At 57.8% G+C, this 26472-nt stretch overlaps 2 protein-coding genes across 2 annotated transcripts; one reads left to right on the forward strand and one right to left on the reverse strand.

Moving 5' to 3' along the window:
- Positions 1 to 573: 573 nt before the first annotated feature.
- Positions 574 to 16164, reverse strand: IGHMBP2 (immunoglobulin mu DNA binding protein 2). Its single transcript, XM_080642318.1, has 15 exons — positions 16007 to 16164; positions 13617 to 13786; positions 11488 to 11671; positions 11184 to 11281; positions 10482 to 10645; positions 9654 to 9854; positions 8144 to 8291; positions 7213 to 7387; positions 6296 to 6478; positions 6003 to 6121; positions 5098 to 5192; positions 4178 to 4301; positions 2370 to 3254; positions 1655 to 1827; positions 574 to 1162 (listed from the first exon to the last, which is right to left on the reverse strand). Exons 1-15 carry the CDS (start codon positions 16090 to 16092, stop codon positions 965 to 967), a joined length of 3003 nt encoding a protein of 1000 aa, XP_080498444.1. The 5' UTR covers positions 16093 to 16164; the 3' UTR covers positions 574 to 964.
- Positions 16045 to 25281, forward strand: MRPL21 (mitochondrial ribosomal protein L21). Its single transcript, XM_080642319.1, has 7 exons — positions 16045 to 16320; positions 19499 to 19556; positions 20635 to 20720; positions 22163 to 22326; positions 24317 to 24369; positions 24743 to 24846; positions 25167 to 25281. The coding sequence occupies exons 1-7, from the start codon at positions 16221 to 16223 to the stop codon at positions 25229 to 25231; spliced, it is 630 nt and encodes a 209-aa protein (XP_080498445.1). The 5' UTR covers positions 16045 to 16220; the 3' UTR covers positions 25232 to 25281.
- The last annotated feature ends 1191 nt before the right edge of the window (positions 25282 to 26472 follow it).

Consider the following 26472-nt stretch of genomic DNA (forward strand, 5'->3'; position numbering starts at 1 on the left):
GGAAGGCATGCATGCAGGGGAGGAGAGGGGGCCATGGGGTGCACAGAGGGCATCGGGTCTGGGGAGGAGGATGGTGTGCCCGCGAGAGGGCGGCCCAGCACTGGCAAAAGCAAAGTGGTTCAAGTGTCAGGCCGGCGTGGAGGACACATAACTGTGCAGGACAGACAGGCTCCTGAGGGACACGGCCTGAAACACGGAGGCCCTGGTGCCAGGTCAGGAGACAGCCTCACAGAGGCCAAGGGACCTGCGTGCACTTAAGGAGGGTCTGGGAGGGAGGGCACCCCCAAAGTGAGACCTGGGCCATGCAGGTGAGGGGGAGGCAGAGCTGTGACACAGGGCAATCCCCCAGGCCCCAGACAGGCCGCCTCTCTGACCACGCAGCCCCCGGGAAAGGCCCGCCCTGGGATCCTCCCCAGGTTACAGACCTTTGGGGGGCCGGGGAGGGAAGCCAAGCAGAATAGGAAGGGGTTTCTCCCTGTCACCTGTTAACAGGACAAGGACTGCCCCCACAGCGACCCCACACCTTCAACCTCAGGAAAGTGAGCAAGACGGGAAAGAATGCCATGACCTACTGTGGGCAGTGTGCACATATCTTTAATTCTTAAATAATTTATATTCCTCTGAAACAAATAAAACTCTGCAGCTGAAATATACATCCACCTGAGGTTCTCTTAAAGCACTTGGCGAGGGACCTTGGAGAGCCCCACGGGGCCTGGTGCCAGCAAAGCTGAGACCTGGGCGGCTCTCCCCCAGGAAGGTCCAGGGAACAGCCACTGCAGCCCGTCCGCCACCCCGCGCAAGGGAGGGCGCACTGGGCCCGAGGCCACCCCTCCCAGAGGCCCCTCACTCGCCCGTCAGCCTGGTCACATGTCCCGGAGCAGCTACAAGGCACAGAAAGCACCAGGACGGCCACCTGCCTCCACCCGCATTTGCAAAGACCAGGCCGGAGGGTGCGAGGATGGGCTCACGTCTCCTTCTCCCTCCTTTTGCTCCTCCTCTGGCTGCTCAGCTCGCCCAGCTTCTTGTCCAGGCTCCTCTGCAGCTGGGCCCTCTTGGCGGGGTCCAGGGACCGGTCCTTGGTCCCACTGCCGGCGTACAGCACCCCTTCCCGGCTGATTCTCTGCCGCGCGTGGGCGCGAGCCCTCTCCCCACAGCCATGGATCTGGGGGGACACGAGAGTCAGTGCGAGGCGAGTGGGGACAAGGCCCCGCCACTCTGCCCATCTTGGAGCTTGGGGACCATGAAGCCCCAGCGTGAGACCTTGGAGGGGCTCCGTCCCCTCCCACACACGGATCCTTCACCCCCAGGCTCCCTTCCTTCGCCCATGGCCTGGCCCCAGCCCGGACCACCCTCAAGCGGAGGTGAGCACAGGCCAGTCCACAGCCTCCCTGACGGGGTGACGCAGTTGCGCACAGGTGATACAGAGCTCAGGCCCACCCCACGGCGCTCATGTGGCAAAATGCGCCCACAGCAGAGTTATGACCCCCTCTGGGGAGAAAACGATTTTCCATCATATGGACCCAGTGCTGGACCCGAGCGGGTGCTGGCTGGGGTGTCTGTGGAGGATGCTGCCCCACACTGGCAGACTTTGTCAGAGGGGTGGGATGGAGGAGTGGGACCAAGGGGAGGAAGCTACGCCCAGGGGGCCGCGCACCTCGGGCAGGCAGTGGCTGAGGCAGTAGCGGTGGCTGCAGTGTGGGCAGAGCTGGCCCAGAGTCACGACGCTGGCCCGGCACTTGGCGAGGCCACAGGTGTTATCAGCCTTCATGGCGGCCGAGACCAGGGCGTCAAAGTCCTCCGTGGAGGGCAGATCCAGGGCCGCAGGTCCTGGGGAGAACAGCGCCACTCAAACAGGGAAGAGCAAGGTCAGACAAGTCTCCGGGGGCGGGGGGAGAAGGGGGGATGGCTGCCCCACGAGCAGCTGCGCCTGCTCCCTGCTCTCGGGGTCAAGGCAACCAGCAAATGCAAGCTCATGCCTGCTCGGTGTCCGTCCTCAGAGGTAGAAACCAGTCGCCGCCAGGAGGGGTGAGCACGCGGCCCCTCGGGGTCTGAGTCAGGAGCACTGTCGCCACGGCAGAGGTCTGGGACTCTTCCCTCCCGTCCCTGTCTGCTCCTCCAGGCCCTTCCCTGCAGGGAGCGCACCTCCTCTGCCAGGCCCGGCGCAAGCCTCCCGGGACGCGAGGGTCACTGACCAGTCGCCACCCTCAGGGACTCACTCCAACCCGTTAAACATAAAGCGCGAAATGCAGAACCAGGCCCCCCAGGAGGAGTCCTGATTCTTCCTTGGGCGGCAGGTGCGCTGCAAGTGGTGCAAACAGCCCAGTTAAGGGGACACCAAGCCTGTGTTCTCATTAGCTGATCCGACTCACCTTTTGCATCTTTCTTCTTTTTCTTTTCCGGTAACTTCCGCAGCCCCGGGCCCACAGCCCGCGGTCCCTCCTGGGCTCGCTGCTCCTGCCTGCCCCGCTCCCTCTGCAGTCTCTCCAGGTGCACAGCCCTCAGGTCCACGCTGCTCGGCTCTCGCCCGGGGGGCTCCGTCTGCGCGGGGCTGGGGGGCTCGGGACGGAGAGGGGCTTTGCTGTCAGTCCCTGCCAGCACGGGTGGGATGGGTGGGACCGGTGGAGCCGCTGGGGCCGGTGTGGCCGGCGGGGCCCTCTTGCTCACGGTTATGAACCTGTGCTTCCCTTCCCCGGAGCTGTCGTGCCGCAGCCCGTGCTCTTCCGCTATCTGGTGGACGCGCATCCTGTCATGTGAGTTCAGGGAAGCAGGAAACTCCAACTGCACTTGCTCACTGGCCACAAACTCGGCGATCAGGGCCCTGAAGTGGTCCGCACTGTCCCTGCTCCCCGCGCCCCCGGGGCTGCCTCCGTTGAGGCTGGGCTGAGACTGGGCCTCAGAGCCCACAGGCTTCCCGTCCGGCACCTTCTGGCCCAGCCTGGCGGTCGCTCTGGCCTCCCCAGCTCCCTCCGGCCTCCGGCTTCCAGGCTTCCTGGCGGACCCGGCTGAGCCTTGGGGCTTCGCACCAGCCTGGCCGTGTCCCTGGGAACTCTCGTAGGAATAGTTTTCAGGGACAATGTCATCAAGATACTCAAAGGCCGTGCGCACCTCCCCGTGCTCCGTGAAATAATCTACCAGCGTCTTCAGGAAGGCGTGGTTGCTGACCGTGCGAGAGTCGCAGACGATGGCCACGTGGCGCCGAGCGCGGGTGATGGCGACGTTGATCCGCCGGTCCTCGGCAAGGAAACCAACTTCACCTGGTAACGAGGCGGGGCGAGCGAGCGGGATCTAAGCCTAAGGAACAGGAAGCAGGCTCTCCTGCCCTCTCGCAGGCACCCCTACGAAGGACCAGCTCCAGGCTCAGCACTGACGGCCTCCCGGCTCCACCTCCCATGGACTCGAGGCCCTGAGGCCCCACCGTGACGCCAGAGCTGCTGACTCTGCTGCTCCCCACGGCGCATCAGGATGGTAGACGGTACCCGGCTAATACTGCGGTGGCTCTCATACTGTCACTCATTTCTCAGTAAGTACCACTCCTCCGCCCCGAGCCAGAGCTAGGTTACAGCCGGGGCCCAGACGGGGCTGCAGCTGACACACAGAAGTGCAGGGCCATTCCAGTGCCTTCTCCCTCCCAGCACAGCTGTCCCACCTCCCACCTGTTTTCAACCTCCCACTGAAAACGCTTTTCCAAGCCCATTAACCGAAACACTGTTTCCGGGTACAACCTTCTTATCTAACGGAGTTCCACAAGCTCTGTGGGCACCAATGCCGTGCCCGGAGGCTGAAGCAGCCTTGAGGCCAGAAGACGAGCTCTGAGCCTGAGGGGGCTCCACCTCCTGGGCGGTGTCCGGCCCCCCAGCCTGCCTGGCTCCCAGCCCCCCACCCCAACCGCATGCTCGGGCCCTAAGCCTCCATGCTGCTCCCTGTGCCGGGAACACCTTTCCCACCCCTGGCGCCGTTCTCCCTGCTGTGCACGCGGGGGCCAGGCGGGGCCCTGTTACTCGAGGCCTCGTCACGCCTCGCTCCCCTCCGCCCCCCGCCCCGGCTCAGTCTCTCCTCACGCTGAGCTCACCCAGGACAGCCTGCACTCCATGCTCACTCTCCGGGGACGGCACGGCTGGGAAACCCAGCTGCCTCGCGTGCGTGACTCACTTCTGGGACTCTGGCGAGCGCTCCATACCTTTCCTGTTGGATCTGACGAAGGACAGCACCACCGCCTCCTTCTCTCGGCCTTGGAAGCCGTCGACCGATTTGATTTCAAGCTCAGGGTGCCTGTGCGCAAGGCTCTGTCTGAGCAGGTCCACCTGAAGCACCAAGCAGACGGTGGCCTCAGACCGTGGCCCCAGCACAGCCTGGGCCCAGGCGGCTCAGACACGCTGTCCTTCCACTCAGCAGAGGGCCTCGCCTGCAGAACCGCCCCGGCCTGGTTTCCACCACGGCCCTCCTCACAGGCATGCAAAAGAGCCAACAAAATCACCCCCGCTACCCCCCGCCCCTGCCAGATAGGACCCACACCCCCACCAACACTGACATCCGAAGGGAAGAACAGCGTCGCTTCTGCTGACTCACCACCTGCCCTCTGCAGGGGAGCCAGCACCTGCCTTCTCTTCAGAAACCGCCCCCTCCCACCTCTGTCCCCCGGGTTCCAGAAAGCCCGGCCGCCAGTCCCAGGGACGGGCGAGGACCCAGCTCCAGGTCACAGCAACTGGCTCGGGCAGGGGGACAGCCAGATCAACGAGATGGAAACTGAGATTGTCGTGGCAAAGGCCACAAAAGGACCTCTGTTCCCGGGGGCTGCCTGTGTACGGACAATGTCCCCGAGGTGGCTGGGGACACTGGGAAAGCTGGCGGGAAACAGAAGCCAACACAGGGAGCCTGGCCAGGAGGACAGGATGAGGCGGGAGGTGCAGAGCGAGTGAGATGGACAAACAGAGAGATGGAGGCTCTTGCTGATGTCATCTGAGCCTCAATCCAGACATGACGTGGTCGACTCCAGCCCGGAGTTTTCGGTCATAAGAACCAATAAACTGCCCTTTTCCTTTCAGCACGAGGGATGGCTGGGCCCCCCTGACAGACACGGAGAGAAAGGGGTGCTCGCACCTGGAGGTTGTATGGTGTGATGACGGCAATGTCGCTCGCCGCAACGCCAGCGTCCACCAGAGCCTGGACATGCAAGCTGACGAGGCGCACCTCCCCTGCAGGCACAGAGAGCAGGCTTCCAGAATAGGGCACGCTGACACCGAGGTCAGCGCTGCTTCTCCCAGCAACTCTCCCTCTATTATGTCGAGCTGATCTGGGTCATCCTGGGACCCCACACCTGAGTCGGAGTGTCCCCAGACTCAGAAACAAAAATGCAGGACCCCCTGCCCCCACTGGGTGGCCAGTGGGTTGAGCATCATCTGTGCACCAAAAAGTCACCAGTTCTATTCCCGGTCAGGGCACATGCCCGGGTTTCGGGTTCAGTCCCCAGCTGGGATGTGTACAGGAGGCAACCCATTGATGTTTCTCTCTCACATCAATGTCTCGCTCTCTCTGTCTCCTTTCCTTTCTCTCTCAAATAAATTTTTAAAATGAAAAAACTACAGGACCCTCAGCCAACCTGAATGCCAAAAACAACAAACACTCTCTGAGTGTAAGCAGGGCCACGTGTCCTATTAGTGGCAGCCCTGGAGTGGAACCGAGTGGACGTCCTGAGGGCTGAGCAAGGACCTCATCCAAGACCAGCCAGGCAGCGCTGGCCACACTGCTTGGACATGGGCTTTACAGGGGCGCAGGCCATGGCTGCCTCGAATTGTCTCGAATCTGCCCAGACCACGGCGAGCATCTCTTGCTCTCGGAGAAGAGTATTAAACACGCTCAGGCTTAGCCTCCGGCTCCTAACCGCCCAAGGCTGCTCGGCGCTGCCCTCCCCTCCGCTCCCAAGTTGGCAACTAGAGAGACGTGTGTGTTTGGAGGAGCCCGGGGTCTGTTTAGACAGAAGAGCTGACCCTCCCGAGCGAGCTCACCTGGGTTCCCTTTAGACTGGTCCTCCTCCCCCTCCAGCTCAGACAGCCCACAGCCGGCCGTGTCCACGAGCAGCAGGGGCAGGCCCGTCTCCTCCGTGGCAGCCACTCCCGGGAGGTCCCTGCACAGGTGGAGACTGAACCTAAGGCCCTGGCGCCGAGGTCCTAAAAGCAGAACCCGCATTTCCCTTCCTGCCCTCAGCACTGCCCCGCCCACTGACTCTTCCTCTAAAACCTGTAAGACCCCTCGGTGGGACAGGGCTCCGTCAGGACACGGACGTGGCCACGTCACTCACCGCAGGAGGTGCTCTGCCACAGAAGGGTGTGCCGTGAGCTGCCCGCGGTACAAGGCCTCCGAGGCCCACTGCATGATGGCCCGGTGCATGCGGTACTGCACCGTCAGCGTCCGCACCGCCCCCGCGCAGCACCCCTGGGCCAGGCGCTCCATCAGGCTCAGCGACAGTCCGGCCAGCGCAGCTCTGCACCCGAGAGAGGAAGCGGGAGGGAGGCTAAGCCCGGAGTCTAGCGTGAGACCAGGGCCCAGGGAGGAAGCTGTCCTCCAACCTCGAACCCGACTCACTCCCCAGTTCTGACCAAGAACTAAGGTGTGGTCGGCTGAATAACAGCCTCCAAAGATGCCACCTCCTAACCCTGGGGCCTGAGAGAACGTGGCAGGGGGACCGTGCAGATGTGGTGAAGCTAGGGGTCCGAGGCGGGAGCTGACCGTGGACCAGCCTGCGGGCCCAATGTCCTGATTCAGTCAGCCCACAGAGGCCGCGCCGCTGTGGCGTGAAGACGGGAGGGGCACAGGAGCCTGTGCTCGGGAGGGACACTGTGCCCACAGCGGGCAGGCCTGGAAGGTGTCGTCCCTGTGGAAGGAGGTGCCTACAGACCAGGCCTCGGGATCCACGCTGGGCCGTGTGCTGACCCACCCCGAGGGCAGGCAGCACAGCCCACAGAAGCGGGTGAGCGCGGACGTCCACCCCGCGGCCCGTCGGGGTGTTCAATCCAAGCACGGGCCAGGTTCCAAGGCCACAGGGACCATGACACAAGCCCTGGCCTCCAGGAGCACAGGCTGAGGTGCAACGTCTAAATGAGCAGGTGTGGGGGCGGCAACCAGGGCCTCCTGGGAGCCGGGACTTCTGGGCCGGCCCTCGGGGGACAGAGCAAAGGGTGACCGGGAGGGGCCAAGGTGCTCAGCAGAGGGGCTTACTTGGGGGAGACGATGGTGGGGGGCAGCTGCTTGTGGTCCCCGGCCAGGATGCACTTCCTGGCCTTCAGCAGGGGGACCCAGCAGCTGGCTTCCAGGGCCTGGGCGCACTCGTCGATGACCACCACGTCGAAGTAGCCGTCGGGCAGCAGCTTCAGGGGCCCGTCGGGAGAAGCGCCTGGTGGAGATGGGAGCCACGGGCTTCACAGGGGCACGGGCTGTGTGAGAGCAGCTGCCAGGGCGCCGACAGAGACGCCGACAGGCCCGCGGCTCCACAACCCAGCCTCGCGTTCAGACTAACAAACGTGCAGCCCAGAATAATAACTTGGTGCGTACGGCAAAGGCCCGCAGCGCCTGTCCTACGTGAGGCGGTGTATCCCCGGCCATGGGCCACTCGGACGCCTCAGTCACCAAAACCCATCACCCCTTCGGGGCTGCGACCCAAGTCCTTGGAAGGCCGTCTTATTTATAAACATTCCTGCATCATTTTCTGAATTTAAAATGTAACTAATTCTCCTCTAAAGTGTTTTCAGAACAATTAACTGCTGAGCCAACACCCAGAGACAAAACCTCCATGAGTCAGAACCAGCGCACCAGCTCCTCCCCCAGCCCCGAGCCTGCTCCTCATCTTTAAGATAATAAGACAATATTATGAACAACATCGCGCCAATAAACTCAACAACTTAGATTAAATGGATTAATTCCTTCAAAGATACCAGTTCACTTAAGAAGAGCTAACTGAATATAGTCCTGTATCAGTTAAAGAAATCCCCTGTGCAGTTAAAAACCTCCCCACAGAGAAAACTCCAAGCCCAGAAGGCTTCCTGGTGAATTCTACCCGGCAGGGAGGACCATCCTACACAAACGGCTCCAGAAAACTCAGAGGGGGCACCTGAGGCCCGATGGGGGGGGGGGGGAGACACGCCCTCCTCACCTGTGTTTGTGGCCAGGACCACGTCGGCCGCACGGAGGCTTTCCAGCATTGCGGATTCTTCCCTCGCCTTAAGCTCCTTCCTTAGCAGCCTGATTTCATTTTGAAAAGTACTTTTCTCTCTCTTATCCTGGGTCTTTCTAATTTTCACCTACAAAGGAAAGCAAAGAAAACATAATCCCTTTTTTTAAATTGATTTCAGAGAAAGGAAGGAACGGGGAGATAGAAACATCAACAATGAGAGAGAATCATGGATGGGCTGCCTCCTGCACGCCCCCTACTGGGGACCGAGCCCACAACCCGGGCATGTGCCCTGACTGGCAATTGAACTGTGAACTCCCGGTTCATGTGCCAACCACTACACCAGCGAGGCAGAAAATATAACCACTTTGACACAACTTTGCACTTATTTAGCTCTTTTTAGTTCACAAAGTGCTTTTATTTATAATCACTTGGTCCACTTCCCTAAGTTTCTTAAAAGGCAATAAAGTCAAACTCTTTCCTGAAGGAGCAACAGATACACACAAGTGCTAAGCACCTGCCACCTGCCTGGCCTTAGAGCCAGTGTCGCTGCACAGGGCGAGGCAGACAGGACGGTCCGGTCCTCACAGCAGACGGTGCTGTAACTGTGAGCCCAGCCCCGCCCCCAGTCACGGACAGGCTCCTGCCCCTCAGGACCTGGTTTAGTGGCACGTACACAGGGAGGCTGAGCTTCCTTTTTATCCCACATTTGTCAAGAGATTTAAAATGTCTTGTTTAGCCCATAAAATGGCTACGTAAACCCCAACTTACTCTAATACTAAAAAAGAGCTGTAACCCCTGCCCTGGCCAGATGCTCAGTGGTTAGGGCATCGGCCTGCAGACCAAAGGGTCAAGGGTTCGATTCCCGGCCAATGGCACATACCTCGGTTGCAGGCTCAATCCCAGGCTCCGGACGGGGTGCGTTTGGGAGGCAACCAATCCATGTGTCTCTCACGTTGATGTTTCTCTCCCCACCCTTCCCAGTGGAAAAGCATCCTCAGGTGAGAACTAAAGAGACGTCGCCCCTTCCTTCCCTGTGACGTCCGCTCTGAAGGACAGGGTCCGGCGGCAGTGACAGGAGGGCCACTGTGCCCAGCTCCGAGCAGACAGCATGATTTAGACAGGAGCAGGGCCAGGCCCTCCTGCGCATTTGTGACGAGCGCCAGCACGCCGCAGACATCTGCACGCCTCCCGGGCTGAGGGACCGCGGGTCCTGTCCCCGCCCTGCTGTCCCCGCGCTGGCCGCCTGGCACCACCCGCTGCCCTGCAGGAAAGGCTGACTCCAAGCACCGGCCCTGGGAGGCCAGGCCCCGGGGAGCGCCGGGCCCACAGTGAGACCGAGCTCGGAGAGCACGCACAGGGCAGGGCATTTCAGGAAACCAGGGCAAACGCGGGAGCTGGAGAACCAGAAAGCTCGCAGCACCGAGGGCGTGAGAAAATGCCATCTCAAACTGAAACCGCCTTGCAGCGCATCCGGCTGAGACATACGTACCGAGACCTGGTCGATGTCCCTCCTGATGTCGGCCACGATCTGGGCGCCGTCGCTGCGCGCCAACACCGCGTCCAGCGAGTGCTGCTGGATGGACTCCAGGAGCCGGGCAGGGTGCCCGAGGCGCAGCGCCCGCCGCCCGCTTCGCGCCAGGCGCTCCACCAGGTTGTCCACGGCGATGTTGGAGGGCGCGCAGCACAGAACCTGGGGGCGCAAAGCGCAAGGTCGGGTTTGGGGATTTCGTGTTTAAGGAAACCACCTCGGTTTACACTGAAGCAAACAGAAAGCCTTTCCGAGAGGAGGGAGGGTGCAGTGTGGGCGCCATATGCTAAGGTGTGAACCTGCAGCTGCGGGGACGGGGGACATGTCACTGCAAACTGTCACAGTGTCTGGATAACGAGAATCTGGGCTGGAGAACCTCCTGGTCCCCGAGCACCAGACGTGCGGAGACTGGTAACTGGAAAGGACGGACTCATAGGCCCGGACATAACCCGGCTGGGGCGCCGTCTCATCACCAATCACGTCTCGCTACCACCTGACAAGTGGACGGGGAGCTCTGAACGGCTCAGCCTTGCTTCCAGAACAGCAGTCCCACCGTTACAGCAGGCGGCGGAGAGGGGAGTCCCGCCTCAGTCAACGCCAAGAACAGGGGCCCGGCCTCCCCCGTGTCCTGGCACCGCCACCCCATCGAGGTGGCCCAGGGCGCATCCCGTGTGCCGCTCGGCTGTCAGGAACCAGAAAGGGCCCACCAGTGCTCAGCTAACGTCAGGGACGTCCCGACACGCCCCTCCCTCCTGGGGCGGGCAGTGCTGCGGGGAGAGCCCGGCCCACCTTGCAGCCCTGCTTCACGGCCTGGAGGATGAACTCCACCACGGTGGTGGTCTTCCCGGTGCCAGGAGGCCCGTGGATGATGGCCAGCTCCTTCTGGGCCAGCGCAAACGAAACCGCTTCCTGCTGGGAGGCGTCCAGGGCGGCGTTGTAGAAGGTCGGCGCCCCTGCGGGAGAGGCAACAGGGTTGGGCAGGCTCTCCGGGCAGAGGAGCACAGGAGGGAGCGGGACTTCCCGGGAGGCACCCGATCAACACAAAATCAACCTGCTTTGTTTTCAAAGGATTCCACTAGAACAGGAAGCAGTGGACTGCAGACCAGGCCAAACCCAACCTGCCGCCCGCCTCCGAGCCGGGCTCTCCTGGGACCCAGCCACGCCACCACGCGGCCCCTGCCTGCTTGCTCCTGCACCAGCCCGCACAGCCTAACGCTGATCATCTGTCCCTTTACTGAAAACCCTCACCACTCATGCTCCAGGATAACAGACTCTTCAAGGTAAGTGTTTCTTGGAACATATTGTCCCCTTGTACGTGCCCATAAAATGACAAAAATAAAGGATGAAAGAACCCTAGTCTGTTAGGCTCAGTGGATAGAGCATCGGCCTGCGGACGGAAGGTCCCAGGTTCAATTCTGGCCAAGGGCACATGTCCAGGTTGCGGGCTTCCATCGTGGTTTCAACCAGAAGAGAAAAAGCACACGCTCTTACGTGTGTCGCCGGCAGGGCTGGGGGCTGCGCCGCCGAAGAGGACCTCTATGAGCGAGAACGCGGGGCCGGCGTGGTACTTCTTCAGGGCGATCAGGGCTCTGCCCGGGGAGAAAACCCAAGTGCGGGGCTTAGGGAGAGCCAGCCATGAAGTCAGGGCAGAGCCCCGGCCCCCCCTCCGCCTGCAGCCCCAGCTCCAGAGAGGGCGCATGGACGAACCCACGGCTCTCTGCCCAGCCCGAGCGTGGGGGGCTGAGTGAGCGTGTTTAAGGAAAACGTTACATGTGAGACCCAGTCACATGCTTACTTCTTCAGGCGCTTGTAAGTGACGTCATTGGCAAGTTTTAACAGTCGGTAGGAATTCTGTTGGTCCAAGCTCAACTGGAAATCACAGGACTGGTCAAAGGCCACTGTGACCGATTTCTGGGTGATCCGGGTCAGGACCCCAGTGGCCAGCTGACCTCCTTCATCATTCAGACCCACAATATCACCTGCAAAACAAAGACTCAGTTATGTAAACATTGAGCAAAGTTAAATGTGAATTATTTTACACAGTAAGTCCCAGGTCATTTCAAATATCCTGTTACTTTCTTTAGAAAATAAACGGTTAACATCTAAATCACACACGTGAGCCCTAACCGGTTTGGCTCAGTGGATAGAGCATCAGCCTGTGGACTGAAAGGTCCCAGGTTCAATTCCGGTCAAGAGCATGTACCTTGGTTGCGGGCACATCCCCAGTAGGAGGTGTGCAGGAGGCAGCTGATTGATGTTTCTCTCTCATCGATGTTTCTAACTCTCTATCCCTCTCCCGTCCTGTCTGTAAAAAATCAATAAAAATTATTTTTTTAAAAAAGCACACACGTGAGGTCAATGAACTGTTTAAAAGAAACAGGACCGACCATGGATAAAATACCGTATGTCAAGGGCCCGCTCTGCGCCAGGCACTGTTTTGGGCGCTGCTCTGGTGAGGAGTCCAGCCGGTCCCCGCGCTCCCTCAGTGGGGAGAGACCAATACAGCGCCTGTCAGGCCAGTGCCAGGGGCCTAAGGAAACATGAAGCTCAGGGAGGGGACAGGGAGGGATGAGGGCGCCATCCTAGAAAGACTGTGAGGTAAGGGCCTCCCTGAGTGGTGAGTGGTGACAGGTGGGGGCCCTGGATGAAGTGGGGGCCACGAGCACCTCTGGGGGAAAAGACCAATGAAAGAGGGACAGTGTGTACCTGCCGCCCACTCTGCAGGGATCTCCCCACATCCTGTGAAAACTGTTCGGTGATTCGCCACCTTAGGGATGCAGAGTGTGTGACCCGTGCCTGAGCCCATCAGCGCTTCACACGCCCCTGGCCATGTGACTGCTCAGGGACGGGCATGGGACCAAATCAGAGCCCAAGACACAGCGAGCCTTTGCTTGGGCACCGAGACAGAGGCCCTCACTCTCTGCAGCGAGACCAGGACCTCAGAGGACGTAGGGCCAGAACGGCTCCCGCGTGACGCCTGAGAAGGAAGCCAACCCAGCAGAGGGCAAAGCCAAGAAATGGAGGGAGGCTCAGCCCGGCGTCCTCCTTCCAGCCCCGATGCCCACCTCGCAGTGGCCCTTCAGTGCAGGCCTTCTTGCCCAAGCCCGTTTGGCTTGGGTTCTGTCACTTGACCACAGTTCCGACCGAAACAGAATCCACTCTGAGATAAAGCCAGGGCCACCCGCACATTTACACCCTACTTATTCCATGTCTGCAAGAGTGTGCCAGGCATGAGCCAAGCGTGTTCTCGGTCCGAGGGGTTCTTCTTGTAAGCAGAGTTCCGTCTGCACCTTGAATCTTTTCTCTGCCTCCTTCCCCAACTTTTAAAGAGAAACATCAGGTGGCAACAGTACTCCCGGGGCAGAGGTCAAGTTCTGTGCATGGGGCCCGCCATGGGGACCTCCCCCCGTGACTGCCCCACGAGTGCCCGGAATAGGAGCCCTGCTTCCGAATGCATCTCGAAGCTACTGAGCCTCAAAACCACTCCTTAGAAGAAACAGCTCCACCTGACTCTGTCCATAGCTACAGCAACACACTGAATTCTCAGCACGCTACTTTTCAGCATAAATGCCACTCCCTCTGACTTCCTGCTTGTCGAGGAGCCATCCGTCTCCGCGACCATTCACGCCACAGCGCTCACTAACTGAACACACACTTTTACCTTTGCGTTTCCAGAGTTTCCAAGCCACCTGCACAGACAGGCCCTGCTCAACCACTCCTGAAAGACACTCAGCAACCCCCTTCACCCTGCTCATGGCAGCCCTTGGCAACTGGCCACGTGAACACAAACTCTGGCATCAGGTCCTGACTCTCCGCGTTACACTGGGCAGGTCCCTGAACCTCTCCTCTCAGCCTCCTTAGACAAAACGCCCAGCTTGAGGCTGCTCATACTCAGCTATGTGCCTGCGTCAGAAACGCACAGACCAGAGGAGAAGCTGTTACTGGGGAGCACTCCTGCAGATGTGCATCTCCGGGGCTCGAAGGTGACCAGCAGCTGTCCGTACAGCCCGGTCCGCTGGCTGGACACCTGCAGCTTCAGCAAGCAGACGCCGCGGCGCTGGAGCTCCTTCAGAGAGACGTTCTCCTGCCAGGACCTGGAAGACACCAGGAGTAAACGTCAATCTTTGTCCTCATTGTATTCATTCCCACCTTGTCCTCACCGTGTTCATTCCCACCCTTTGTCCTCACCGTGTTCATTCCCACCCTTTGTCCTCACCGTGTTCATTCCCACCCTTTGTCCTCACCGTGTTCATTCCCACCCTTTGCCCTCATCGTGTTCATTCCCACCCTTTGTCCTCACCGTGTTCATTCCCACCCTTTGTCCTCACCGTGTTCATTCCCACCCTTTGTCCTCACCGTGTTCATTTCCACCCTTTGTCCTCACTGTGTTCATTCCCACCCTTTGTCCTCACTGTGTTCATTTCCACCCAAGCAGGAGAAACGGAAAAGGGGAGAAAATGAAGACCTGGCACAGGCGCCGAACACGAGCCAGCACAATTCTGGCTCTGCCCCACTCAGACCTGCCCTTCGCACCTCCCCGAGGGCAGTTCATGACGCGGCCCTTCTCCCAGGCACCCGAGTCAGAACCTCCGGCCACCTTCCCCTTCTCTACTCTCTCCCCCATCCTGGTTCAAGTCACTGAGTCCTATCGGGCCCTTCCTGTTTAGTCTGGATCTACCTCTCCCTCTCCCCTCGAGAGCCCTGACTCAGATTTAAGCCCACATCACTGGCAGCCTGGATTAAACAGAGCTTCCAGGCCCTAGCTGGTTTGGCTCAGGGGAGAGAGCGTCAGCCCGCGGACTGAAGGGTTCTGGGTTCGATTCGGTCAAGGGCAGGTACCTGTGTTGCAGGCTCCATCCCAGACCCAGTCAGGTGCAAGCGGGAGACAACCAATCAGTGTGTCTCTCACATCGATGTTTCTCTCTCTCCCCCTCCTTCCACTCTCTCTAAAAAACAACAACAGCCCTAACCGGTTTGGCTCAGTGGATAGAGCGTCGGCCTGCGGACTCGAGGGTCCCAGGTTTGATTCCGGTCAAGGGCATGTACCTTGGTTGCGGGCACATCCCCAGTGAGAGGTGTGCAGGAGGCAGCTGATTGATGTTTCTCTCTCATCAATGTTTCTAATCTCTCTCCCTCTCCCTTTCTCTCTGTAAAAAATAAATAATATTTAAAAAAAATAAAAAAACAAAAAGAAGCTCCCAGCACCCAAGTGATCCTCCTAAAATGCAAATCTATTCACCCCCCTCCCCAGCCCCAAACCGGCTTCACTTCAGTGAAAGCCATCCTCTGCACCAGAACATCATACAAGCTCCTCGGCAAGGCCCTGCTCAACTGCCCATTCACCTTCTCACAGGGCTTACTCTGCACTTGGTACCATGCTGAGCCCTTGACTTTTAATAAAATCATGTCATTCTCTCAGCAAACCTGTGAGGTGGGAATGACCCCATTTCACAGAGAAGGTAACTAAGGCTCAGAGATATAACCTGCAAAGCGACACAGCCAGAAATGAAGGAGCTGGGATTCTCCACAAGCTCTTAACTGTTACAGTCAAATCCTCTCAAACAAACCCCATCCCTGTGTGTAAGCTCTGGAATCGGGTCCTGACTCTGCCTGCACTGCGTTGGCAGGTTCTTTCACCTCTCCCCTCAACTCCTCCCACGTGAGAGTAACAGTAACGTGCTTTGTAGACTAGGCCTGAGGGTTAGAGGAACTGGCGATGGGTGGGAAGGGTTTACAGCCTCCATCACTGTGCGCTTAGTGTTTCGGTGAAACGCCTATTCCTGTTCAGACACAGGGCGGCTCCCCCTCCGGGACACCTGCACCCCGATTTTCCTGAAGCTGTGCTCAGGCTCCACCTCCTCCCTGAACCACCCCCCGCGCCCGCTCCCGGCTCAGGGTTTCTTCCCCAGCTCCGCGCACAGGCGTCAGCATCGGCCACTTGTCACGCTGGAAGGGGGCTGCTTAGGCGTCTATCCACCCCTTGAGCTCATACCCCGGCTCCCAGTGCCAATCACTCCCTTAATGGGGCCTGGCACACACAGGTGCCAACATCTACAGCGCGGACGGATGAGGAAGAGGGCTGAGCAGGCGCTGGGAGTCGAACTGGGCAGAGGCAGGATCTCGCAATGGAAGTTCGGGGAGGGGGACTTCGGACCGAAAAACGAAAGGGTCCAAAACCAGAACGGGCCGCCCAGGGAGGTGAGGAGGTTTCCACCTCTGGGGGAGACCGGGCCCCGGAGGGTCCGCCTAGGTCTGAGCAGATCAGGGCTGGGGAACTGCCGGACCGACCCCTAGAGGAGGGCCGGCGGCCGTACCTGCGCTCCTCGACCTCCGCGTCTCTCTCAAGCTCCAGCAGGTCTAACTGCTTGGTCACGAAGGTTTCCACAGCCGCCGAGGCCATCGCCGCCGCCGCGCGACCCGTGCCGGAGCCGCCGAGGTCCCGTCGCCGCGCGGGGAGATGTTCCCCGCCGGGCCCGGTGCGTCGCCGCACCAGGTTCGCGGCGCCTCCACTTCCGCTTCCGGTCTAAAATGGCGGCGGCCGTGGTGGCCTCGGCCCTGCCAGTCGCCTTCGGGCGGCTGGTGTCCGCCTGCGGCCGTAGCATCCTCAGACCGTCGGGGCCCGGAGCGGGTGAGGCCAGGGCTGCGGGTGAAGGGAGGAAGTGGGGCAAGCGGTGCTTTCCGCCACCCCGCCATGTGTGTATGTGTGTGTCCGACCTGATGCCTTCGGTGCTGATCTCCTTTTTTTATAACACCGGCTTTGGAGTTGGGGAAACCGAGGTTCAGATCCTGGTTCCTTAGTTAGTAGCTTAACCATTGAGGATAGCTCTTCCACTTGTGTATAGGCCCTGTGTTAGTGGGGAGCAGAGAGGGTCAGAGAGGTTAGGTAACTTGCCCAAGGTCACCCAGCGGGAAAGTGGGAGAGGAGTGTTTCAGGCAGAGCGGTCCCGCTACAAAACCTGTGCTTTGCCATTACCCTAGGCTTTGAGCCGCTCTCTGAGCATCATCAACCGCATCTGGGAAAATAGATGGATGCCCTTGCCTAATCTTAACCCATTCAGCAAACACGTAGCTGTATTTTAGTCACTGGGTTATGAAGCTCCAAAAAGGTTATATTCAGCCTGAAAATGGTTGGAGTGTGTGTTTGCATGCAGGAGTGCTTATGTATGTTTTTAAATTGACCTAAATGTATATATGGCAATTTTAAAGAATTTCACCTTTTTAGATGCCAATAATAGTGTAGTGGTTATGTTGTTTTGTTTCTTAAATCATCATCTTTTTGTATGTCGACTTGTCTTTGGTGTGTCAACATAAATGTCCAAACCTGTAGAGAATTTTCACTATAAGTTTACTAGAGGCCCCGTGCACGAGATTCGTGCACTGGGGGCAGGGGCTTCCTCAGCCCAGCCTGTGCCCTCTTGCAGTCCGGGCCCCTCGCTCCTAACCGCCCGCCTGCAGTTGCTGAGCTCGCCAGCTGTGAGCCTGGCTTCTGGCTGAGCAGCGCTCCCCCGTGGGAGTACACTGACCACCAGGGGGCAGCTCCGGCGCTGAGCATCTGCCCCTGGTTGTCAGTGCGCATCATAGCAACCGGTTGCCCGCAGTTCCGTCGATTTGCATATTAAGGATTTATTACATAGGATTATATAGGATTATATAGGATTTGAGCTAAAACGACAATTGCTAGGCAGCAAGATCTCAACTACTCTGGAGAATAACAGTTTTGCAATTTCTTTTATGCATTTGGACTTAAGTAGGAAAGTAAGGAAGATTACATAACAGTGGGAGAGGGCGAGGCAGGAATTGGGCCGTGAGATTATGTGCTTTCTTGCGGGTGGTTATGCCTTCGAGGAGCATTACTTCTGGCTCTCAAAGTGTGTAACCTAGAAGAAGAGAAACAGTGGGCAGGCCCTGCTTAAAACCTTTCACTAAGGAAGTGATAGGCCTGGGCTGTCTGGCCAGTTAGGAATTTATGATTTATTATAGCACCCCTTTTTCATCCATGCATAGAAATATGACCTCTTCACAGATAAAACGATGCCTGGTTTGCTTTAAACTAATTGAGAATTGGGCAAGAGGCCATGTACATCAAACAGGATTACTCACGAGTTGCTCTCTGTGGAATCCGGGGAGGGGTAGCTGAGGGCTCAGTGTTGTGCACAACATTTTCCATAATAAAACGTGGGTTGAAGTAGGCAGGGAAGTTTTTACAAAAGCAGGGGGACTTTCTCTGTTCTGCTGACGTAAAACCACCTCTAGAATGCAGTGTTCAATTCCAGATGCAACTTTTTAAGAGAGAATCACGAAGTGTAGTGAGTACAGAGAAGGTAACCGAAACAGTGAGCAGGCGGGACCTTGAAGAGTGAGTGAAGGAAACAGGAAGGAAGGACCAGTCTCTGTCCTCAGAGCTATAAAGACGGTTCCGTGGAAGACAAGGGGGCACTTTTTTCCCTGGGGTGGGGGGGGGGGGTCCAAGACTAAGCTAAGACCATAGGCAGAGGTACAAAAACTTTCTAACTGAGCTTATAACAGTGGGATGGCTCGCAAGAGAGGTGCTGAATTTCCAGTCACAGAGAATTACAACAGGGGCTTCATTTTTTAAAAAAATTTATTTCAGAGAGGAAGAGAAAGGGATAGAAACATCAATGATGAGAGAGAATCATCAATCGGTCGCCTCCTGCATGCCCCACACTGGGGATCGAGCCCACAACCCCGGGCATATGCCCTGACTGGTAATGGAACCATGACCTCCTGGTTCATAGGTCGACACTCAATCACTGAGCCACACCAGCCAGGCCAGGGGCTTCATTTGATGACTGAGCAAAGCAGATTTCATTCGTCATTCATTGAGTGCCTGTTACGTGTCAAACACTGGTCCAGGGTGAGGATACACCCATAATAAACAGACAATAGCTCCTGCTTATAAGGGGGCTAGCTAGCATTCTGGTGGAGAGGGGGTGTGCAGACAGGCTTTTTAAATAAGCAAATGACATAGTGTGTTACGAGCTGATAAGTCTTGTGGAGAAAAATAAGTCTTAGGAGGGAGGGGTTCCGTTTTGAATAGGATGGTTGGGAAAGTCCTCTCCACTGAGGTGGTGTTTCAGTGGAGACCCAGAAGAAATGAGGGAATTAGCCTTGTAGGTCCCTGATGTGGGAAGGGGTTTCAGGGAAAGAGCAGTCGACACACAGGCTTCTAGGCGAGTGCGTGCCTGGCGTGGTCCGGCAAGAGCGAGGAAGCCAGGGAGGCAGGTGCCCAGGGAGCAAGGGGAAGCGTGTTGGAGAGCGGGGATGACACTGCCACCGCCCAGTGGGTCCCTGTAGCGGCTTTTGCCTTTTCTCTGAATGAAATGGAAGCTTCTGGAGAGTCTCAGCAGAATACTGGTACAGCCCTGGCCGGGGGGCTCAGCTGTTCCATCACCTCAGTCACATGCCATTAGTCACGGAAACCAGCTCCATATGGGGGGACAATGGGGTGAGAATACCCGGAGGATGGCTCAACAGGGCCCTCTTGGAGGCTCCCGCACTTGGCACGGAGCAGGATCTGAACCCACCGGCACTTGGGGGTCAAGGAGTGGGTTAATGGGCGGGCGGTGCGGTTGTAGGCCCTTGAGGTGGTGTGATGAATGAATCGCGATGCTTATGGTAACAACTAGTGACTGCACGTGATGTTCTTTGAGCTTTGTCGGCCTCGATTTTCTGTAGACAAGCTGTGATGCGATTTAAAGCCATACCAGCGACAGCTGTGCGTTGAGTGTCTTCAAGGGAGGTTTGCATTTCACGGGAGTCACTACCCCTGTTTCTCTATTCCCCAGCCTCCCTGTGGTCCGCTTCTCGAAGGTTCCAGTCGCAGACCACCTCGCGTCCAGAAGGGTAATGTCATCGTGGGTTTGGGTGACTCTTCCTTTCACCATCTTTCTGATGCAAAACTTCAGACATTTGGGTTTTTAGGAATATTTCTGTTTTCTAACTGTTTTGATAGTATTTTTCTCAGACCCTTGACAGAACGTCAAGAGTGCAAAGAGCAAGGTGTCCTGGCCTTCCAGCGCTCTAGTTATCAAGGGGACGTTGTCGCTCCCCATGGGAGGTTTCTAACCGGGAAGGCTGCACCCGGGCATGTGGGGTCAGAACCTCTCGGAGGAACCTGTGGAATTTGAAACAGCAAATTCCGTGTTAAATGTCATACTGAGGGAAGAAACTGCACTGTAAGCTACAGGAGGTAGATTTGGCCAAGTCCCCCTGGCTGGTGGGTGTACACAGACAAGAGCAGGACAGGGTGGCGGGTACGCGTGGAAGCCCGGGGCCTGCCCGGCCCTGCGCCCGGGACTCTGCAGCCAGGGCCGGAGCGAAGCCGTCCATCTGAGCTGTGCCTCCTGGTCCGCAAAGTGGATTGTGCGTGTGTAGCTCAGTGGAGTTTTATGAGACTAAGTAAATTCTACATTTAAAGAGAGTGGACAAAAAAAATAAATAAAATGAAATGAAATTTAAAAAAATAAAGAGAGAGGACAGTGCCTGGTGTACAGTGGAGCATTCACACATCGCTGCCGCCGCCGCCGCACCAGTCTCCGCAGTGGGAGGGTCCGCGAGGCCGTCTTGGAGGCTCCTGCACTCGGCACAGAGCAGGATCTGAACCCACAGGCACTTGGTGCTGTGGTTTGAGGCCAAGCCAGGGCCTTCATTTGACTGAGCAGAACAGGTTTCATTCATCATTCATCGAGTACCTGTTATGAGTCAAACACTGGTCCAGGGTGGGGATACACCCATAATGAACGTACAACAATATATACGTGCTTACAAGGCGCTAGCTAGCATTCCGGTGGAGCGGGGGTGTGCACACGTGACCGGGTGACGCGCTAGACCCTGTCCTTCCCGGCAGTTGCACACAGCCATGACTTACGATTTCGAACTGCCTTTTCACACATGTGACGTGTGCATAAAATGTTTTTTACAGGTATGTTCCTAAGACATCCCTGAGTTCGCCCCCTTGGCCTGAAGTCGTTCTGCCAGACCCCGTCGAGGAGACCAGACACCACGCAGGTAAGGAAGGGGCAGAGGCGGGCAGCACCCCCCACACAGGCAGTCACCTGGCCGCAGAGCCAGGGTGTCGGCTCCGTGCTCCAGACCCACACAGGGAACCTCTGCTTCATTGGCCACTGAGCAGCGGACTCGAGAGCCGCTCTTTCAGCAGAGGCCCCTGCGCACCTGCCGTGTTCAAAGCAGGTGGCATTCGGGAGGGAAGGCACTTGTCCATCTGTCTTCCCGCTGTTGGGAGAAACGTGGGTTTGGGACAGGGTTCTCCCCACACGGAAGAGAAGCTGCGTGACAGCCAGTGGCCGCCAGCCACGGCCTGGCTGTTGGAGAAGCCGCCAGGGTGTCTGGGGCATGTCAACCTGGAGCGCCTGTCACCACAGCCACCGCTGCCAGGAGGGAGTGTGAGATCCTCAGTTTCCCCAAAAAGCTGGAAGTCCACCTTAATGCACGGAATCATCTAGTTGGTTTTTTTTGTATATTTTTATTGATTTCAGAGAGGAAGGGAGAGAGAGGTAGAAACATCAATGATGAGAGAGAAACACTGATCGGCTGCCTTCTGCACATCCCCCAGTGGGGATTGAGCCCTCAACCCGGGCATGTGCCCTTGACCGGAATCAAACCCGAGACCCTTTAGTCCGCAGACTGATGCTCGATCCACTGAGCCAAACCAGCCAGGGCTGGAATCGTCTAGTTCTAAACGCTGTTTTGGAGACTTAGAGAAAAATAAGGCGCAGCCTGGGTCCCGGCCCTTGGCCTCGTTCAGCCTCTGGTGGGACTGTCTCCGGGGCAGGAACTGTGCGGGTTCCGCTCCTGCACCAGCCCCAGGCGAGGCCGGCAGGTCGGGTCTCAGCAGACGCTGCTCGGACAGTAACCGGTTGTGGACAGAGGGTTGTGACCTGAGCAGAGGCAGTGACCACAGAAGCGGGAAGCAGGCAGCCGTGCAGGAGGCGTGCAGGGTGTTGTTCCGGGTTTCCCTTGTTTACAGAAAGGCCTGCTCTCCCTTTCAGGGTTTGCACCCTTCCTGGCCCCCAGCTCTTTATTAATAACAACTGGGAACCAAACAGGGTGCGAAGTTTCCACCCAGAGTCAGAACCGAGGCAGGCCCGCTGTGCGCTCAGGCCAGAGAATGGCGGGAGGCAGGGCGTCCTGGGAAGCGTGGGGAGCGTCATCTGTCAGGGCCCGTGTGCCCTGCATGCCACGCTGCCAGTGCTCCTGGGATAGCAGGGGACCCCGTGCCCAGGCGCCTGTGCCTGCGGTGGCGAGCATGAGGCTCGGCCACCAGCTGTCACCTGCCCTGCGACCACACCACCGGGCGCCCCTCCTCCACCCCCACCACACCGCTGCAGGAGAGCGGGGGGCGGGGGGATATAATAAAGTCCCCGGGGCCCGTGTGGAGGTGTCGATGCTGCCTTTCCACTGGGGTGACACCCGCGGCCTTCTCCCCACAGAGGTCGTGCGGAAGGTGAACGAGCTGATCGCCACGGGCCAGTACGGCCGGCTCTTTGCTGTGGTGCACTTCGCCAGCCACCAGTGGAAGGTGACCGCCGAGGACCTGATTCTAATCGAAAACGAGCTAGACCTTGCGTGTGGAGAGAGGATTCGGTTGGAGAAGGTAAGATTTCGGTCTCTTTGTGCGTTCGGGGACTCGGTCCTGGAAGGTGCGATCCCCGCTCCCAGCATCGTCCCTGGAGAGGGTTCCTCAGATCAGGGTGACCACGAGAAAACCAGGGGATGGAGAGTGAGTGAGTGAGGAGGCGGCTGGCCGGGCAGTGCGGGCAGGCCCCGGGAGGTGGCCGAGCTGTGATGGCCCGGCTCGGGGTTCACTCAGCGGAGACGGTCAGCGGTGCCCATTGACTGTCTCACATCCTGGTGGCTAACATATCCCACAGAACAATACTCCATCGCAGATACGATAGAAGTCCCGGTTGCGTATGTAGAGCTTTCAAGCCCACGTTTATATTAAGTTCAGGCTGGAACACTCCTCCGCCGTTCGGTTTGCCAGCCTCTCTGTTTTGAAACAGCGAGGCCTGTTCTGAGGCCCTTCCCTGAGCACTGGCTCTCCCTGACCGCTGGGAGCTGCCTGCCCCATCTGTGTATTTAGCTAAGCGTTCCTGCCCTTCCGTTACGATTCTCCTTGCTGTGGTCAAAATGTATTTGGTTTTTGCCTGCTCTGCTCCTACTTATAAAACTATGTATAAAACATAAGCGCTCGCCCTGACCGGTTTGGCTCAGTGGATAGAGCGTCGGCCTGCAGACTGAAGGGTCCCAGGTTCGATTCCAGTCAGGGGCATGTACCTTGGTTGCGGGCACATACCCAGTGGGAGGTGTGCAAGAGGCAGCTGATCAATGTTTCTCTCTCATCGATGTTTCTAACTCTCTATCCCTCTCCCTTCCTCTCTGTAAAAAATCAAAATATATTTTTTAAAAAAAAAACCTAAGCACTCTATACTAAGTCAGCTTCCCAGGATATATACGTTACGTCAACATGATGGAATATGACACAGGATTTCCTTTATTGATGAAACCTCCTCCGTCCTTTGCGGTTGTCAAGTTTTTGCGTATTAACTCTTGCTGAGGCGGTCCCGCAGCCTAGGATCTGAGCGGGACGGCGGCCACCCGCAAGCGCTCCTCCACACGGCCTTGGAGGCTCCGCCCTGAGCTCCTGGGCAGGAGCACATCCACTGTGTGTCTAGAGCAGAGCTGGGAACCTTTTCTCCGCCCAGGGCCATCTGGATATTTATAACATCATCCGAGGGCCATGCAACATTATCAGCTTTAAAAAAATTAGCCTGCTCTATTTGGTCAAACATTTAATTACCTCACCCCTGATGCCTTGGCAGGGCCAGGCCAAATGATCTCTCAGGCTTTATAAGGCCCTCGGGTCGGACGTTCCCACCCCTGGTCTAGAGGAACTGGCTTGGGGAGCGGCTGTGGAGGTTTCTGAGAAGGTGTTATTTGGGAATGTCTCACGTTAACAAAACGCGGTGGAAAGCCCCATTAATGCAGGTTGCTTTTTGTAGCGTTGGCAATCCAGGAGTCGAGAGCATGTGCCGAAAGTGACTCTAAAACAGTTCGCTATTTGTCACTAATGCACGTGGGCCACCGGTGTTACAGATGTGCTTTGTCTTTAGACATTCAATTTTAGTACAATTGGATTTTTTTCTTACCAGTAAAATTTAAGACAGTCTTCCAACGTCTAATAAAAACGGCGGCACGGGGTTCTGCTGGCAGCAGATACGCCTGAGCCTGAGCCTTCGCGTCTTCGCAGTCCTGTAACCAGCCTCAAAGACACGCTGTCTGATGTGTGGTTTTTCCCTGGGTGTTAGACTTCACTAAGGTTTTGTTGTTTAAATTAAAACACCACCATTTTCACAGGAGGTTGACACAACTTGGTAAGTGATCGCCACATCAGATAATCAGTTTTACCCGTCCTGCGTCCGAGTCCGCTGCTGTTCACAGTTTGTTTAAAGCGACAGTGAGATAGCAGATCCTGCCCGCAGCACAGTTTCCAAACGATACCTTTCCCACGTCCCAGGGCTTCTGGCCTTCCCTGTTCTTGCCACGTTTGTTACTCACGGGTAACGCCCTGTTTCACGTCGCAGGTCCTGCTGGTCGGCGCTGATGACTTCACGTTGCTGGGCAAGCCGCTCTTAGGGTAACGTGCTCTTAGATGTGGGGCTCTGCCCAGGGCCGGGCGGTGAGACTAGGCGGGCGCTTCCATCACTCCAACCATCGCCAAACACAAGAGGCTTATACTTCATGATGGCGGATGCGAAGCGTCCCCGGGGCCAGGACACCCAGACCAGGTCACTGGGCTGTTACTAACTCGCTCCCACAAGGCCCGTAAGACCTGTGGACAGACTACACTGTCTTTATTACGCTTCTTTGTAGCTTTCAAAATGTCTACAGGGGTCACATATCACTTTTATGATCAGCAAAAAAGGAAAGTAAACCTCATTTTTGAAAACCTTACGTAAAGCATCAGCGACGCTGCCAGCTCATCGGGAAGGTCTGTCATTTATTTCCAGGAAGGATCTTGTTCGCGTAGAAGCCACTGTCATCGAAAAGACAGAATCATGGCCAAAGGTCAACATGAAGTTTAAGAGAAGGAAAAACTACAGGAAGAAGAAAAGTAAGTTATAGAAAGCGGAGCTGGTGCCCTGCGGTCCTGCCTGCTCTGGGCGTCGCCCCTGTGGGTCTGACAAGGTCGGGGGCTAAGACACAGGCGGGGACCTCCCTGGATGTCACAAACCCCATGAAGCAGGGCTCCCCCAGCGGGGACGCTGCAGGCTGAGCTGTCCTGTCTCAGGACATGCGTGTCGTGTACAGCCCTTGGTCACAGTGGGAATCCCTGCCTCGTGGAAAGGGGGGGTGTCAGACGGCGGGTCTCTGGTAGCTGGTGAACAAGGTCAGAGTTGTGGTCAGGCTGTGACCACGTTCTCTCTCTTCCAGTTATTGTAAGCTCGCAGACTGTCCTCCGGATAAACACCATTGAGATTGCTCCGTGTCTGTGCTGATCGTCGAGCCGGCATTTGCAGAAACATAAAAATAAACCCGTTTTCCAGGAGTCTGTTTCTGTGTCCGATGCCAAAGTTCTGGCTTGCGCGCCAGGTCTGAGCACAGCCTCCCTGAGTCAGAGGCTGGGAATTGGGGGAGAATCACTGGGAGGGCCTCCCTGGGCAGCCTGGTGCTGCGTAAGAGACGGGCTGGCGTGCTTGCCCGCCCTCCACCCCCCACTGCAGGCGCAGGCCCGGGGACCCTGGGGGAGGCGCCGCTGGAACGTGAGCAGATTCTGTCTCAGAATCACGGGAGGAGGAAGGAGGGAGGACTGCCGCGTGGGGCCGGGGCTTGAGGGCCAGTGCTGAGGAGCAGCAGAGACAGCAGGGCCAGACGAGGCTTGAACTTGGTCCTGAAAGCAGCCGCCTGCCCCAGAAGGGTTGGGCGGTCAGGCAGGCAGCCAACAGGAAAGAAGGGACGGGTCTTGAACCCTGAACCGGCGTGGCCCAGGGAATGGAGCGAAGGACTTTGGGGACTGAGTGTGGGGAGGAGGGGTTCTCAGACGCCCAGGCCCTGGCTCTGTGCTTCCTCCAAGACAATAGTTGGGGCTTTCAAGGGGCACAAACCAGAGTAAACCCTTTCTTGGCAAGATTCCTTCAAGAGTCCCTCTGGGATGTGGGAATTAGAACATGAAGACAGCACTTACCCAGGAGGCCTCTCCCCTCTCCTGCTTCTCTCTCCCTCTCCCGCACCCTCTTCAGGTACCAGTCACCCTGGGAGATGCTGGCCTAGGCCTTGGGGACACTCCCTCCCCAGCAGTACCCACTGTGGACAGCAGGGGGCGGCGGCCATGCTGTTTCCTGGCTGCGGATGCTGGGCTGGGAGGGTAGTGGGCGGGACCTCAGAAGGTGGAGCACCCGCTAGTGCCGCCAGGTGGGAGTAGTCTGAGCCCCAGCTCCGAGTGAATGCCTCCTTCCGAACCCCTAATTCCACACTGCCAGTGACGACCCAAGTCCCAGGAAGGGCTGGAGTGGCTCTTCCCGTTCAGTGCAGACCTCTGTGGGGTCCCCAGCGGAGGGGTCAGGGAGCCTGCCCAGTGGTGTCACAGAGGCTGCCGGCCCAGAGGTTTGTGGGAGAGATGGAGTCACTGGTGTCTCCCGGAACCACAGGAAAATGTGGCTCTGGAAGTGTTAACAGTACAGCCTGTCCCAGTGCAGATCCCCGAGGGGGGGCACTTCCCCGCTGCACCTTCACCCCGCGG

This window comes from Plecotus auritus (assembly GCF_963455305.1).
Source record: "Plecotus auritus genome assembly, chromosome: 9".
Classification (NCBI taxonomy): Eukaryota; Metazoa; Chordata; class Mammalia; order Chiroptera; family Vespertilionidae; genus Plecotus; species Plecotus auritus.

What these genes read in the sequence shown, in the direction of transcription:
- IGHMBP2 (XM_080642318.1), bottom strand. Translation starts at nt 16,092, where the DNA reads ATGGCCTCGGCGGCTGTGGAAACCTTCGTGACCAAGCAGTTAGACCTG. An exon ending in CCAGTCTAAAGGGAACCCAG is followed by an intron (nt 5,193 to 6,002) that starts GTGAGCTCGCTC and finishes CTGTGCCTGCAG; the next exon opens with GGGAGGTGCGCCTCGTCAGC. An exon ending in CGTCAGATCCAACAGGAAAG is followed by an intron (nt 3,255 to 4,177) that starts GTATGGAGCGCT and finishes CCTCGTTACCAG; the next exon opens with GTGAAGTTGGTTTCCTTGCC.
- MRPL21 (XM_080642319.1), top strand. Translation starts at nt 16,221, where the DNA reads ATGGCGGCGGCCGTGGTGGCCTCGGCCCTGCCAGTCGCCTTCGGGCGG. An exon ending in ACCACCTCGCGTCCAGAAGG is followed by an intron (nt 19,557 to 20,634) that starts GTAATGTCATCG and finishes TGTTTTTTACAG; the next exon opens with GTATGTTCCTAAGACATCCC. An exon ending in AGAGGATTCGGTTGGAGAAG is followed by an intron (nt 22,327 to 24,316) that starts GTAAGATTTCGG and finishes TTCACGTCGCAG; the next exon opens with GTCCTGCTGGTCGGCGCTGA.